A 17755-nucleotide genomic window follows, 5' to 3' on the forward strand; every position below is an offset into this window, starting at 1 on the left:
GCAAAAAAAGGGCTTCTTTTTCTATCAGCTCTGTGGGCCTAGGCCTTGTTCTGTCAAAAACATGACAGATGTCTGACACCCTTTTAATCCCAGTGTGGTGCACTGAGGGAGATATCAAGTGATGTTCCCTACCATCCCTAACATATTTACTTATTTTTCTTCCCCTTTGGTTAAGTTTCACCACCTAGGGGAGAGTATATATAGATGGAAGGCTAACAGAACAGAGCTAAGTGTCTGAAACTTCCCATAAGACTACACTACACATCACAGTGACTTCAACTGTGGTCCAGCACATCCGCCACACAGTATCTAATGATAACAGATGGATATAGTTATGATTATGGATATAACAGAGAATTCCTTTGAGTTAAAATGTATTTCGTGGGCAGTGTCAAGTGGATTCCTTAAACTTTGTATTGAAGCTTTTGCTTCACTGATATAAACACATGGTGTTTAGTACTTTAGGTGTTCTAAGGAGTGCTCCAAAACACTCCACATGACTGGAAGCTTTTATTACCTCCACTTTCCCGACTTCCTCACTGTGGAGAAGTGATTGCACTATGAGTCCCTGTGCTGTGCCTGCAGGATGGATCTATACACATTGATCAATAATGAAAGATGGCCATTCAGACACACTTCACACAGTAATTACACTTCCATATAGTGCACACTGAACAGACACGCAGCACAGGCACAGGGGAAACACGCTCGCCCACTGGTGCAGAGACCGATCCAAATAACAATATTTCTGACTTGAGTTGGAGTCCCCACTGAGGGGACTGTGAATGCATACGGTTGCATAATACAGGTAATCTTTACTGCCAGCAGGAGAAAAGTAGGTTTGACCCGAGGTCTGCGGCAGCTAAAAAGGCCAGGATACAAGAGACACTAAAGGATCATGAGGCTATGAATGTCTTAAATGACAAGCCATTAAACAGTACTGGTCTAAAGAATGGATGTTCTAAAGCAGGGCTGCAGGCTTCACACATACACATGCATGCAAAACAACAACAATCATTAGAAAACAGCAAATTGTTCTAACACAACAAAGTACTGGTGATTTTCTGTGTAAGATCTGATATATGAATGGGGTGCACAGTGCAAAACTGGAGCTCATGAGATTTCGGTTTTTAAAGAAAGTGCTTCAAAGAAAGATGCGGATACAGTCCACAGGTGTCTTAAGATGAGTTTTGGAATTGTACCAATCAAAAAGAGGTACCAAAAACCTCTCAAGATTTGATAACCAAAGTTGGAGAAACCAGCACAAAATGTCATTAAATAGCATTTTTGGAGAGTTAAGACATGGTAAATATTAATAGTAGGTTCCATGGTTACGAGAGCAACAGCTTCACATTCTGATGATTGGTTTAAAAAAAAAAAAGAAGCAGTTTCACCAAATGTCAAAACACAAGCGAGCCAGATGTTTGCATATGACAGATAAACCCGTGAACGAAGATGACGTGCAGTATTCTCAGATCTACAGCTAGAGCTGTGTGTCCGTGCTATATCTAACCTTAACCCTGCGATATCCTTCGTAATCCAAAAGCATCTTTGCTGCTGTTATTTAGCTTCATCCATTTTCCAATGTTCCCTTTTCTCAGTGTGTTTGCCCTTCCCTCTTCTCTCTCCCTCATCTTACTTCCTGTACAAGACGAATGATAAGAAAAACAAAATCCTTTTGTGACTGCGTGTGTGTAGACTGTGTGTGCATCTCTTATTATCTGGCTGTCGTGTCAGCAGACAAAGTTTCAGCACCTCGTGCCTCGATTTTTTTAATTTTATTTTTTAGTTAAGGCTGAGTCTTATTTGTTAATCTCTCGTTTTGTGTCTTTTTCAGTCACAGCTTCTTAAAGAGCCACCTAAACATCTTTAATTATTTTTCAATAATCATCACCATCTGAAGCAGACGGCGCTGACAAATTAAGTTGAGATATTTAAATGTATTCAAGATAACAGACATTTTAAAGATACAAGTGTATCTTTAACAAGTATATCACTTGAGCTTACTCTAGAAGGGATCCATGAAATGATAGCTTAATCGTAATGCTGAAAGCATAACATAATTAAAATATTGGCTCTTTTTGGAAGTCATACAGTATATGATCTACTGCTTAAATAGTGACTGTGTTTAAACCCCAACAACAGCTTTTTGGAAATCAGCCAGGCATGATACACATAGCCATAGTTCCAGTATAGAGCATGAAACTGATGTGCGGCACACAGAGTTCATAGCTATTGCTAATTTCTAACCCTAAGTTTAAGTTTGCCAGTGCCAAATATGTTCCCACATTACTCTGGGACAGTCCTGGCCAGAAGCAAATCCTATCTCTCTTTACAAAAAAGGCTAACACGAGCAGAGATAGTGAGAAAAACGTATCACTTCGAGCACCAGCACCACTGAAGAATACTAAAGAAGAGGCATTGTCAGGATATACAGTACTGAGTGCTGATGGATCCAACTTCCAAGTGTAAACTCTAAGTGGTTTGGACAGATCCTTACGCAGAGGCACTGACCCAAAAGAACCAGACAAGCTAGCATAAAAAGAACAGCTGATGAATCTTTAAGGCAGTATTTTTCTTCAAAGATAAAGATATGAAGTGTTCCCTTATCTACAGACGCCTCTGCATGAATCTACTATTTTGTTTCATTTGGAGCCAGTTCTTGTTTTGAGCACCAAATGGTCACAAAGCCCTCACATAGCAAGACAAACGGCGGCCTGGTACCACTTGAGCATCATGGTGGGGCTTAGGTGATTAGGCAGAGGAGTATGCGATCCATGCCAAGCCAGTGAACCCTGTTTTCAGGTTGGCTTTAGCAGTGGCACACCAGCTGCTCCCACATACCCCAGCTGAATCTTACTGGCAGCCAGGGAGCAGAGATTAACACAGTGACCTGCAAAGTCTGCCGGAAGGACTGACGGAGATATGCTCAGACAGATGTGTCGGTGACTGGCAAGTGACTGTCATAGACAAAAAGAAAAATGGTAAGGTTGGACAAAAAGATGTGCCTTTTGGAGTAAAATGTGAATACCCTTTAAATTTCAAGAGGCTTGTTTTGTGACAGAATGATGTCAGCATCAGAAGTTAGTGTGTTTTTATTGTCTGAGGAAAGCTTGCAGACTCCTTTTTCTCTGGCTGGTAACAGATAAATAAACACACACACAGACGGGAACAAAGAAACATTCTCAGACACAGAAACCGACACAGGAGGGCAGACAACGGCGCTTTTCGCCGACATCAGTAAAATCACAGTCATTCTGAAGCCACAAGAAAGTCTGTGAAGGTTCTCAGTCATCCAGGTCATCGTAGTCAAAGGAGCTTGCAAAGAAAAGCGTCTGGACTTCTTTAAGTTGCTTGAAGACGTTTCACCTCTCATCCGAGAAGCTTCTTCAGTTCTAAGGTCAAATGGTGGAGAGTCCCAGATATAAACCTAGTGGGAGTGACCCCCCACAGAGGGACAAAAGGACCCCTTGATGATCCTCTAATCGCCTGAGCCAAGGTGGGAAACTGGGCGTGGGTCCCAATCAGCCGGAGTTTCGGGTGTGTTCATTGTGAAGAACACAAGAAAGTGTTTTTAACCATTTTTAAATGCTTTAATGGACTATTAACTATCAGCCAATCAAACAGCCGTATCACATGTTCTTTCTTTATCTGTTGAAGAACATTCTTATGTCATCTAGCTCTCTGTCAGTGTCACTGAACAGCATATGTAGGTGGGATTGTTTTCAACACTTTGCTCTCAAAATCAGGTATTGCCATCTCTGCTACCCTCTTGTTACCCTCGTGTTAACCAGAAGCAGACACGCCCACTCGCAGAAAAATCCGAACACACACCTTCTTTGTCGTTATGATGAATGATGGCATCCTGTATAATATCGGCAGGCCTGAAGCGAACGTGGTGCTTCTTGCGGTGCGTGGGCAGGGCTCGAACCTTGACTCCACCTTGCTGGCGCTGAAGGCTCTTTTCTCTCTCATAGTACGCCCTTATTTGTTCACAGCGCATCCTCCTGACCAGCCTTTGGCGTTGGCCAATGGGAAGAGACTCCAGCAGACACTGGTCTATCTCCATGTTCTGGCGAAAGACGTTACATAGCTGGAAGCAACCTAGAGACAAAGAGAGAAAGCCAGAAACAGCAAAATAACATTAGTAATGTTTTATCTCAAAAAAATTATGTTGCGTCATTTGTCTTTTTTTTTTACATAAGATTTGTTTTTATTCAAGTTTTGAATGCAAGCTGTCCATGCTTCAGTGAGGAGGACAACCTGGTGAATGAGTGAAAACACTATCCCGCTAAACATGTCCTATTGGTGCTGGTGTGGGCCCACTGTGGAGGGCCCCAGACACCCCACACAAAAGTGCCCACATGGGCCCCACATTGGTAAGTCTGCCATGATAGTTTACACAGTAAATAAGAAAATGCTCTCTGATTAAAAACAGAAACAAATTTACCTAAAGATGCAGCCGTACATGTCATTTACTTTAAGTCTTGTTCCTGACAAGCAGAGATTTGCGTGGATACCCAGATTTATTATTAGGGCTGTGGTCTCAGGCTCGACTTGTTGATTTTTTTGGATGATATGCAAACGAGCCTTGGTCAGAAAATAGCCGGTGTTACTCAGATAAGGAGACAACACTTTATCAAAAGCAGTCGAGGATTTATCACCCACACGGCTTCACAGCTTTGTACTTGGCCAGCTCGATATAGACTGCTAGGTCAAACGTATGCAATGTTTACATTTGTTCAGCTTTAGCAAAGAGTGTACGCTGACTCAATCATATCATGTCAAAGAAGCACTCTGTGTGGGTGCGTTTTCGGCCAAAATGTCAAGTATAAACCTTTTCACAGTTCATCGCTGAAAAGTATGAACATATCATCAGTGTGCAGCAGAACTGTCATTTTTCAACTGTCATATTTTCACCTTGATTTGTTCTAGTAATCTTTTTTTTTTTCCTTTTTTTGACACGTTCATCCGGCCACAGCTGTACAAACTCCAGTGTCTATCAGTAGCAGCTGCTACACAGACCAAGCTGTCTCCCTCATTGGAAGGGAAAGTGATATCACAGGGGGAATAGCAGAATTTGTTATTGCTTTATTGCTTGTTTCCTCAGCAGCTCTTATGCTGAATCACCAGCTGATGTAGTTCTATTTTTGGATAACACATGAATATGGGCAGGTGCTCAGTGATCGGATCTGGCCTGTGATCTTGTTTTCAGTCTAACATAATGAGCTTAAAGAGATGTAACGCGATAGCATTGGGTCATAGTGGAGGATATCTTCATGTAATAACTGTAAATACTCACAGCAACAAAACAGTGTCAGCTGAGTTCTTCAGCTTTGTTCACCAAGATAGTGAACCAAAGAAAATTGTGCCCTACATTAAATATGTGTATTTTGGTCTTAGCTTACTTTGCTACTCAATCATTTTGGAGAAATCATCAACACCCCAGCGAGAGGAAAGTTAAACCACAAACACACCCTTTAAAAAGTAATGAGGGTGAATGGAGATTCAAAACATTTCACTTCCAAACATCACAGATGTTCTCTTATGAATTTTACTTGTTCAGAATAAATTTGAAGAAAGTTATTATCCAGAATGCCTTACATTTAAAAAAAAAAGTAGTTAGCACACTGAGATCTTATTTATTTATCCATTTATTAAACATGTCTCAGATAATAAGAAGCATCCATGTCCTCAGGTGTGTTGAAGCGGTAATGTGTTCTCTAAATATCAGCTTTTTATAGCAATTTTATTTATAAAGCACATTTTATTATGTAAACTTAATGTGCTTAACAAAGAAGAGAAAAACATAAAAAAGATCTGTGAAGCTTTGCCTTAAGGCACAAAAGCAAAAATAAAATGTAAGAAACAAATCAAGAGCTGCTTTTTATGCTTATTTATAATTCACTGAGGACAATAATTCTAGAAAATATGCTGCACTCCATACACCAAACAATTAGTGCAGAGCAAGTGTGATTATTTTGTTTAGTACAGCTCTAAACTTTGCACATAAAAGAATAAATTCTTTGCTGATTTTAAATTTAAAAAAGTATTCTGAAATTGCTGAACAATTTTCCCACTCGCTCTTTCACAAAGTGGTAAAAGCCTCCCAATCGTTACTTCTGAAACTATCAGCCTCTCTGGGATGCGCTTTCTTTTTATAGCCAATCATTTTACTAATTAGTCTAATTTCTTTTATTTATTTTCATTACACGACCTTTCCAATCTTCCTGCCCTGACCTTTGCGGGCATTTAATGACTACATGATTTTCTCAGGTAATTTTCAGTTAGTTAACAGTTTTAATAATTTGGGAATGATGGCATCTTGATTTACGCTGTTAAAAACATTTTTTTAAACCAAGCTGCATCCTTTTTTGTTTGTGTCAGCATTTTGCCCAGTTGTGTGCAGGCAGTCGTTTAGCATCCCAGCTGTGAAGGATATTTGCTCATTGTTTAGCCCTGGGGTGGGTTGTGTGAGACACCACAATATTTTATGTGTTGTTTTTTTTCTGTCCTAACAGAGTGTATCAATTCTTCTGACTGTGCATAATCTATCTGCCTCTCAGTGGAACGTAGCCAAACAGATCTCATCACAAGGCAGCTGCGAAACTTATTCTGGTCTGCTTGGGTGATGTAAAGTAGTGGGACTCTACAGCAGGAGGGCCAAGCCTCGGAAGACCAAAAGAGCTCATGTAGAAATATAAAAAATCAAAAGATGCTAACACTTTTAGGAATAATAATTTGTTACAAAGTAAGTTAAAGTGCAAACAGAAGACGAACTGTCATGACAGCACTGATAATATGACAAATTCAGGTCATAGTCAGCCCAGAGGACAAGCAAAACATGAAGACAAGATAGTCTTTGCACAGACAATGACTCACTAACTTATGTCTCTTTGGGCATGTTATATCCCACTCCTTACATTTCTCAAACTGCTCTTCTTTTATTGTGCTTGTTTTTTTTTCTTCTTTGCCCACTTTTGATTTAGTTCTCTCTTACTTTGAGTATTTTTGTCTGTTCACTGATGTAGCACTCTTTTTCTCCGTCATCTGTCTGCTTCTCTTTTAGGGTGACTGAGCACACATCAGTGTTTTCAGCAGGTGAAAAATACTGTTAGCAGGGCACTTTTAAAGCACTGCATGCTTTCCAACACCTTCTGTTTCTTTGTCACAACTTTATCAGGTCTTAAATATCTTATTTTTCCAGAGCTCCAGACTGTGACTGGTCACACTTTACCGTCAGAGGAAATAACAGTATCAGACACACATTATTGTTTTATTTCTGTCCCAGGGTGTTTTCTGTCTGTTTCTTACTTTGTATCTGTGATGTTAGTTTTCCATTGTTTTTACACATTAGAGAGTGTTGCAAGTTATCTCATATAAGTGTAATATGCATAAGAGCTATGCACATTTGTTCCCCAGTCCAGCACTTGCACTACCACCTGAGAATCTTGGCACTAGAGCCAACTTTCTGAGACTGTAAACTGGGGCTTTTCTTTCAACAGTGAAAAGCAACCTAACAATAAAAGAAGTCCTTAACTGTCGAGGCGTAAGTACATTGCTGTTACTTTTTAGAGTATACCAGAAGCTGTCATTTGAAGGGGCTGGGGTGTGTTCGGATTTTTATCAGGCAGAAACAAAGACGTCCTAGCAGACAAAAAGATGCTTCTGTGTGCTTTTTTTGTTTGTTTTTGTTTGATATACATCTACACATTCATTTGAACACCTGCCCCCCCCCCCCCCCCCCCCCCCCCCCCACACACACACACACACACACACTTCCTTCACAATACATCAGTGCCATCTGCTCTGGACAGACATGTGAAAAAAGCGTTCTTTTGTATTCAAGTTCCAGACGGGAGTGGTGGGTGGGGGTCATTATTATACTGCTCATGCCAGGTGCTTCAACTGTATTTTATTTTGGGAACTTGGCTAATGGTTGAAACACAGAAACACACTCAACCTACTGCTTTTTCTAATAATATACGACAATGTGTCTCCACAGTCTTGCATTCTCAGTCCCACAGTTGTTGCCTTATTTTTCTCCTGTTCTTATATGCACACGTGACAAATTAAAGGAAAAACCATCATAAATTGTTTTAATAAGGTGTTGGGTTACCACATGCCTACAGAGGAGCTTAATTGCAACATGACATTAATTCAGTGAGTCTCTATATCTCTTCCGTGGGGAATTAAACATCACTCTGCCAAAGGATATCCCCTCACATGATGGTCGTTCATCTAAAGTCTCACATAGATCTTCAATTTGGCTGAGAGGTATTGGCTGTGAAGACAGTATGTGATTCATATTAACTTTATACTTATTTCTCCAATCAGTGATCCTTCATGATCTACGGAAGGGGGGGCATTATAATTTTGAGAGAGACCACTACCATCAGGAAAGGAATGCTTCATGATAGGTTAAAAGGGATCAATTTGAGCAATCTTGCATTAATTTATAGTGACTCTACCCAGGAAAGATACACGTGAATCTTAACAGTGTCATCAAAATACCTCCTACGACATATCAGAGGATGACCTTGCTGTAGGCGTTCAAGGATTAAGGGTTTTTTCCTTTAATTTGACTGGTGTGTATTGTGTCATCGTATCTATTTCATTCACTGCAGAGTTGAAGATCAAAAAGAAGAAGAAAAAGACGAAACAGACCATCAAGACCAGACACGTGTAGTGCATCACACCTGCACATACACATGCGCACACCTCAGAATACTTTTCAGTCCAAACCCAGGAGAAGAAGTGGCATGTTATTTCCTTGATTACAACAATTAATCATTTTTACGTAAAATAAAAACAAATGCAGCAACAGTCACATCTAGATCATACTGATATTTTGTTCAATAACTTGAACTTTTTAATACCCCCCCCCCCCCCAATAATATAGATTATCGTTTTCTGATCAGCTGACTGTTTCTTGCCTCAGTCTCTGTCCTCACTGTTCCTACTGCTTGTTCCTTGGTTGTATCCTCTTTGTCCACACTCTTTGTCACCCCAATACATCATCTATTAAGCATACATTCAAGGTTACAGTCACACAAATCCATAAACTCCCAGTCCATGACAGACAACAAATAAGATGACATATTAGGGCAGACAGCCCACACATGAACTGTAGGTGTACAAAGCATGTAAGATAGATGGGTATAAAAATAGGCTAAATACGAGGAGAGTATATCACTAGAAACTGAACATTTTTGTTCAGCTTCTAGTAAGGTGCACTTCACTTTCCACATAAAATTTCGTGCACATCACATCACCTTTTAATAACCTGCAATTTATTTTCAAATATTAGGACATAACGTCTGCACTAAGTGGTCAAAATAACAAGATACACTGACTCTTGCTACTATGTGATGAATGGTTGTGGACAAATACATCAGACCAGGAAAGGACTAATCGGAAATGGGTCTGAATGAATCTGGGATATGGATTAAGTGGATATGCAGAGAGAGAGAGAGAGAGAGAGAGACAGGGAAAGAAAGCGCGAGCTTTCTTCTTCTGCCATCCCATCTCCAAGCTATCAGTTATTGATTAAATGTAGAGCATCCCATGCAGGCTCCAGCAGGCTTTGGCTAATAACACAAACACCATTGCAGGAGGTTGTAAATTGCAAAATACCACACATACACATATACAGTTAAATGCACACAAACTCACATTTATGGTGTCTATAAGCTGCAGACACCATAAATATGCAGGATATGTAGGAGAGGGGATGTGGATGATTAAGAGGTGAGGTGGGTTCTTAGAGTGAAGGAGAGACTTTGACAGCCTGCATCACCTCTATCATAGCACTCAATTATCTTTCCTCCTATATTCTCCCTTTTTCCGGTCTTCATTGCTGTTGCCTCTCAAATATTTGCATCTATCACTCAAAATTTGGCCACATTCCTTATGTCACTCCTTCCATCCATTTCCCAATAATGCCATCCCCTCCCTCTCTCCCGTGCTCCTCTAAACCACCATCAGTTTTCTCTCCATCTGTCTTTCTCTCCTTGAAACCACTTTCTCTCTGTGAGTCTGTTAGTGTGACGTGAATATGCCAGACACTCGTGGGAGCTGCATCTTTGTGGCTTTACTTCATCTTCCTTTCCTTCGTTTTGCTGCTACCTGCCGCATTCACTGGTCAACTTCACTCATCTGCAGCAGCTCTCTGCAGCAAGCTCACACACCCACTTACTGCACGAACACACACACACACACACACACACACACACACACACACACACACACACACACGGGGGGGGCACAAATACCCATTTGAAGTTTAGACCACACCGCTGCTGCGTCTGCAGCAAATGACCAGAATTCTTAAGCATGTGAACTCATACAGTATGGCAGCTTGAACATACAGTAAGTGCTAATGCAACAGACACACACCCATGGCTGACAAGTCTACTTGCATGCATAAATATAGAACTGCTGAATGGCTACTTACAACATTTGATGAAATGGTAGTGAGACATTTTCTGAGCAAGTCAGACAGTCCAACAGTCAGGTAGGAAGGCAGGCAGGCAGAAAGGTATGCGGGGGAGTCAGTGAGTGAGGAAAGCAGGCAGATAGTAGGCAGCTACAGGTTCCAGAAAAACTAACTAAAGCAGAGCTCATAACCGGCACGATACATTATTAATCTGGCTCACTGCATGCTATCCAAACTCTGTTCCCCTGTCTGCATTATTCACCACCACCAGTAGCAGCTCCGGTTGCAGCTCATGCAGCATCTACATGCATACAGTTCATCTCTCGCTTTCTCACACACACTCTCACACACACACACACACACACACACACAGACATGCACTCTCTCGGTCACCCCTTCGGCAACACGGAGCTGCGGCTGGTTCTAGCTCTTCTCGCCTACAGCCGGATAACCACTGCACAACGTCTTCCCAGCCATAGCCAACACACGTGCTCCACTGGCGTCACTGACTGGCAGCCGGCTCAGCCCACCTCCTGTTCAACACACCCCCAATGACGCAATGCTCTTCGCCTCCTTACACACCCCCCTCCTGGTTTTCTTCACACACACACATATGCAGTGACTCATACAGATGCACGCTTCTTTGGACTATCCTCTACCTTCTCAGCCCAAAAAAAAAAAAAAAAGGCGGCAAGAAAGGATCCATTGAGCTATATTATAGATATAACGCAGAGAGAGCGAGACAGACAGATTGTGAGGAGGGCTGTTTGATTAAACTGAAGAATTGCAGACACAGCAGGGGGAGCAAGAGAAAGAAAAATAAGCAAGAGGCAAAAAGAGAGGGGAGTGTTAAATTTGATAGGACAGCTAAAGACATAGAGAGAAAGAGAGGCGAAGCTGCTGCAGTGCGGCTTTTGGTGTGGTGACAGGTTAAGTGTTCATCAGCGGTCTTAAACTAGCCTCAAATTTACTACCGATAAAGATAGTTTATAGAACGTTGGAGCTTGAGCGCAGTACGTTTAGACGCCACTATAATGCACTTATCATGCAGCAACAAACCACAGGGCATGGTGCAATATGAACTATGTGTGTCTGTAGGGCGAGCTCTATGATTTTGTCCTTTAAGGCTGATTTGCATTTACTAAGCTTTGTGTTAAAAAGGGATTTGTGCAGGATGGGAATGTGAGAAAGAAGGAGGAAGAAGAGACACAGCGAGAACAAGAACAGAGAGAAGCTGAAACACACTTAAAAAAAATGGATGATAGTAGTAGAGGTTAACAGGGTGTGCAGTGTGTGAATCAATCTGGATTGCGACGCACGTTTTAGAAATCTGTGGCGTGGCGCTTACACATCTACAGCCTGAACAGCATGCTGATTTTCCCGTGTGAGATTTTGAGGCACAATCGCTGTCAAATATGAGCGAGCAGAGATGGGATTAAAGCACGTGAGAAGCAGGTGAGGTTCACTCCGCGTTGGTGGCGAACAGTGAGGAGTAACAGAGCAAACTTGAAAGAGACTGGGGGAAAAGAAAAGACACACTGGGAGTTAGATTTGTGTGTATGTGTGTCAGACTGGATACTCGAGTAATTCCTGTCATAGGAAATCAGGTCAAAGCAACTGCTCGCTGCATCGTATGCAAAGTACAGCTTGAGCAACTACTACAACAACTACCGGAGTAAAATCAGGTGCCTGTGTTCAAGTGTGTGCAAAGACTGCACTATGCAGAGTAATTCAATCGTACTGCTACATGTGTTTGCACACAAACACAGAGACAACAGACAAATTCACATCTTTACTGCACTTGCAAGCCAAGTAGTAAAGTGTTTTTGGGATAACACAATGACTATCCCATTATCACTTTTGAAATGGAGATCGCACAACAGTACATTCTGACAGGGGAATGTCATGCGTTCCCATCTAAATGTCTTTAAGCATTAATGGCGCATGTTATCTGCGCCTGCAGTAATAGAGACTTAAGATGCCATATCAGAAAGCGGTGGCTTGCTGGAAAACTGGAACATGAGGTACTGTAAAACAGAGTTTCAAAGTGAGACATCACCCTAGAAGGGAAGTCTGTGGCAACAGAGACAGGACAATAAATTGTTGACACGTAATGATAATTTCTATCTCTCTGCAGCCACAAGTAAGCAGCGAGATAGAGTGAAGAAAAGAGATAAAAACAACAGATGTAAGGACTCCATTGTATATAACAGCCATCTAAATCTCTGTCAAAGGAAAGCACGGCTGCAGTCACTTGTGTAACTATCCACAATCTGTTTTCTTGGCACTATCTATGTCTTTATTGTTTCAAAGTCACTCACAGTGTAGCACATGCTGTTTCTGGTAGAGACTGAGGCTCTCTTCTTCTTCTGTGCAGCACTGACAGGTTTTCACTAAGGCAGCGTTTGATGCACAGATCATAAATTTCATTCACTTTGACACAGCGGTCACTCTGCCATCATCACCCTCAGCTGTCAATCAATGCTGCAACTGTGTTACCACCATGAATTTTGTGCTTGACATCCTAGAGAGTGAGTACATTTGTTTTTAAGTGTGATCTCTTCAACTGAGTTCAGTGGTGACGGATCCAAGGTGCAGGAAAGGTTCCTAATAAAGGCAAAGCCAAAGGCACTTAGCACTTGAGGTATTATATATTAAAGGAGACTGTGAATTCAGTATTTCTCATTTCCATTTGATAGATTTATTTGTGTAAATCCGTTCCAGCTACTTACAATCCCATATATTGTATCATGCTATTGACACAAGGTGCTCAAGTAAACATACACCAAACATAATTTGCTATTTCGTGTATTTTTTTAAATGATCTGTTTAACACCTTGCAATCATATTTTTTTGTTCTGTTTTGTTGATTTTTTTCACTGCACAAAGTGTTATTATCATTTTGCTAATCTGTCCTGTTTTTCTTACATTGGTATCATTTTTAATTTATGGTAATTGTGCTACTGACAGTACTTTCTTCATTCAGGATTCAATTTAAAATCCTCTATATTAGGTTTGGTCATAATTGTTCATGACAATTGGTCGAGCCCATTGCCGACTTGTGCTGTGAGGGCATGAAAAATAATTAACTTGTAGAGCACAATTGATGAATACTGGAGCAAGATTCTTCCTTTAGGTTGTGGAGAACGACAGTGGAGACACTGATTGAGACTATTATGGATTGAGCTAAGAAGCTAGCTCAATCCATAATAGACAAGCTAGCTGCTAACTTGGTGCACATCACCATTAGCTTAATGATATTTGTTAACCCCATCTGTTTGTTCATTCAGAAGCTTCAAGGTGTTCTTCATCTAGTTCCTAGAGACTGGTTGGTGACCTCCTGGCAACCACTGGTCCCTAGGGAAAAACAATTATTCCCCACTAGTTGTGAGTGGTTGCTATACTCCCCACTGCTTTGCTTGCTAACAGACTGCTGTAGTCACCCATAGTTTTAACGGAAGATCTGTCTACAACCACCACAGAGAGGTAGCGAAACCTGAGAAAGTGTGTCACAAACTGGAATCTGAGAATTTCTACCTTCAAATTTAGAGCTGCTTACTGCTAAAGCCAGCATGTTTCAATAGGTGCAACCTTTCCTTTGAAAGTGAAAAGGCTCTTTTTCCGGTAACCGTTTTTTTCAAGTTTCACTTCTACTCAGTTAGAAAGTGTTTGTGGACAAGTTGGCCTCTTCCCAGCAAATTACAGGTGACTCGAGCATTCTGCTAGTGGCCAAAGCAATCACAAAGAAGTTTTTGGTGCAGGACCCTCTCTGTGACTGATTTTACTCAGCATCAACCAGCAACTTCCAGTAACTTCTGGCCAGCCAATCTGGGAGTACACATTTTTCACACTTTTCTCTTCAGCGACCAAATGTTGTCAGGGTTTACCATCTGGTGCCTCAGTCTATCACGTTTGTGTGGTCTAATACAAAAATAATCCCAAGTATGTGAGTTTTTTTTTTTTTTTTTTTGCGGCAAGCTCATTCATGCATGTGCATGCATGCGGGAGTGGGTGGCACTGCACATGTATCAAAAAACTGCAACTGTCTGTTGTTGATGGTGGCCAGTAGACAATTTTTAACATACTGCCCAAGCTTTCTATATTTTTCTCTCTGTATTCTGTGTGTACTCTTACAATCTGCTGTCAGAATTATATTTTTTATGCAGGTTTTATGGTAAGATTAGTATTAGTATCAATATTGGTGTTGACAGAGTACATGCCAATTTACACTCAAATGTAATCAAAAAGGTCAACGTATATTCATTGGCAATGCAAACAGCTACACTAATACAACTGACAAATTACTGAACTAATAACTACACTAATATTTCCTAAGCCACACACATTATGTGTTAAATCTTTTTGAATCACCTTCTAAACTGAATAATTGTGCAATCTGATCATTACACAGTAGCAGCTCAAGCCAGGTTTAAATTAAATGGCAGACTATCTAATATTCTTAATACCAGTTAATAACATAGCATCAATGTTAGTTAATTCTAAGGTGGATTGCTGCCTGCAGGGGGAAGATTTAAGCATTTCTCTGCACAATGCTGCAGATCACAGAGAAACTACCTATAAATGCAGAAAAGAGGTCAAACAGCATTATCCTCTCTCATTTGTCCTGTTACTAGTCTTACTAAAGCACCACTTTGTTTCATTGGATAGTTTGTTACTATGCATCAGTGACATAAAAGGTTGCATCAATTATTTCAAGGACATTGCGGCCTGTCACAGTGCATTAGTGGAAAACAAATTGAATATACAATGATGAACAGAGGTCGAACAGATGAAGGTAAAATGGTATCAGTCCCAGTACCAGTCAGCTATGCCAGGGTGACTCAATAACAGACAGGTGTTAACAAGCTATGCTGAGCCTGTGAGCTTCAGCAGCTCCCAGGCACTGACCTAACAGTCACAACTGCAGAATTGCATGTTCTTATAAATCAGATTTATGGGCTTCAGACATGGCAGGCAATTTCATCTTTGACCCATTCATTTTTAAACTAACAAGCACAAACAAAATAATGCCTGTTGTGTTCAGTTGCTGGATCACACTATGCTGAATCTTGTTTTCTGAATTGTTTTGCTGGAGTATTTTATGAACACACAGGTATACGATGCAAAATAACAAACCTTTTGATTTTCACCTGCTAGTGACTAATCAGCTGGTTTTGTATAGAAGAGCAACTTATTTTTTGCCAGAAAGAAAAGAAATCATAGATGAAACAGTTTTGAAAATGGAAACATTTTTTGTAAAAAAATAAAAATAAAAAGCAAAAAGCAATTTTTTTCTTCAAAGGAAGGCACATAAAAATGCTTTGCTTTGCTGTCAACACCAAAATTCAGGCATTTTCTGAGTGATTACATGAATCAGCCATTAAATAAAATGTTTATAGTAATGTTCAAACCCGTATGACGACTTGTTTGTTTCAAAGATCTGAAACGGTCACCCACCAGTGTGACAAGACCTGCAATCTGCTTTGGAGCTCCCTGCCAATCACGTGTGTCATCCCCATTAATTTATTATTCAGCTACAGTTGTATCATGACTGTAGGCAGTTATAAAGACAAACACGATCTGTTTGGGAGATCAGTCAGCTCGATACGCCCTCAAATATGGTAAAAAGCTCCCCACTCTGAAAGTGTAATTCTCTCGCCAAAGAAACTGACAATCAAGACAAAAGAAAATTCTGATTAAGTGGTTGATGAAGATTCATGCAGCTATTTTTTATTTTGACATTGAGGCATAGGTTGGCTGGACTAAAGTGGCAGCCATGTAAACAGGATTGTTTGTAATTTCACAGTTTAAGAGTCAACAAATGACAAAAGACTGCAGTAATCACTTCAGCATCATCTAGTCCGTTGATTGCTGAAAGACTGATACAGTTCATTATCACTGCTGGCCAGAAGAAGAAAGAAAGAACGAGAGAGAAACATGAGAAAGGCGAGGGAAAAAACTGTCAGAGTGAGGAGGACTTGAAAGACAAATTACATAAATTAGTACATGACAAAGGCAGAGACAGATGAGAGCTATAACAATTAATAACTTATGAGTTAGATTCTCTCCTCTCGTGCAGGCTTCGCTTTCTGCCTGTAATTATGAGTCTCTCTCTAAATCCCTCCCTTTCCCTCCTCTCCCCCACTACGCAATCCCTAAAACTGGAAGAGAGTCCAGTTCTCGCTCTGACTTTGTTTATCCTCCCAGCGCCAAGCAGCTGGCACAACAAACAAACGCGGGAACACAAAGCTTCGGCAAGAGACAATCAATAACCAGACAAATAAAAGAAAAGTACAAGCAAACATGTGAACAGCTCCAAGTCAAGCAGCACTTAGTGAAGAAACAGCATCCTACTCTCACCTGCTCTCAATCTTTCCCAGCTGAATGAGTGACTGGCGTCTTACTCGTGAGTCACTGTGTGAGTGACTCACAGTGACTCACGCGCAGTTGGCTTCATCTACTAATCTACATCACCATTCAGCTTTATGTTATCATGCTACACACAGCTGTTTAAATTGAAGTACTAATGTTCCATAAGATGCCTGCTGTGTATCTGAGCGAATGTGCACAAACACACACACTGTGCACACTCTACTGCGCATGCACAACAACGCTTGACCAGCTGTTTTTTGGCAATGATACAGAGCGGGTAGGGCTACACACACAAACCTCCAGGATATATATTAACGCACTGGCCGACGCTACATCACATGCATCATGCGACTACTTTAAGTAAACAAACACATTTTACAAAACAGACTTTTACTGAAAAAGTGACAGGCTGTCACTTTGAGATGCGATCAGATTGAAGGAAAGGAGTCCATTTCTAAAAAGACCGCACCTTTTGTTCACTCCAGTTGAAGTCTTTTATAATTATATCATAATTTCATGTTACGTAACTGACTTTAAACTGACAGCAGGAGTGTAGAAGTAAAAAAAGGAGATGGAAAAAGACAGCTGTGATTCCAATGAAATACAGGGAATAATAACATGGATACTATTGTGTTGCAGGCACAATAGGAAAATAGATTGTAAATAGGACAGCAACCTTCTTGTATATAAGGAAAATCAATGGTTGCCTGATTGCATCAAACGTTTTTGGTATTGGTGACCGATTACAGGTAGTTGCGTTGACCAGCTGGTCACCCAGAGGCTGAACATGTGACATACACAAACTCTGAGCGATCACACAGGTCAGCTGGTGGAAGGTGACCTGTTTTGCCTGTATTGCATACAGATTGCATGTAACTCATCTCTAACTGATAGCACAATGATACCATAGCTTGTTGTCGTTTTATTGCAGCTGACTGTGAGCGT

General features: G+C 40.8%; 1 protein-coding gene across 8 annotated transcripts in view; it reads right to left on the bottom strand.

Annotated features, from left to right (window-relative positions):
- myo16 (myosin XVI) overlaps window positions 1-17755 on the bottom strand; it is a 121994-nt gene that overhangs the window by 92934 nt on the left and 11305 nt on the right. For 5 of the 8 annotated variants that reach the window (XR_014908045.1, XM_085385684.1, XM_085385683.1 and 2 more), the window contains exons 1-2: window positions 10457-10884; window positions 3835-4104 (exon numbers count right to left, since the gene is read on the bottom strand). Coding sequence is in view for 7 of the 8 variants with exons in the window: in XM_085385684.1 (XP_085241810.1) it covers window positions 3835-4104; window positions 10457-10484 (298 nt within the window). In the remaining variant the exon portion in view is untranslated. Of the gene's footprint in view, window positions 1-3834; window positions 4105-10456; window positions 10885-17755 lie in introns of those variants that run through there. The other 3 variants (XM_085385685.1, XM_085385686.1, XM_085385687.1) reach the window with 1 other exon arrangement.

This window comes from Rhamphochromis longiceps, linkage group LG16 (genome assembly GCF_057381845.1).
Source record: "Rhamphochromis longiceps isolate RC_006_pf linkage group LG16, R_longiceps_female_GT1.1, whole genome shotgun sequence".
Classification (NCBI taxonomy): Eukaryota; Metazoa; Chordata; class Actinopteri; order Cichliformes; family Cichlidae; genus Rhamphochromis; species Rhamphochromis longiceps.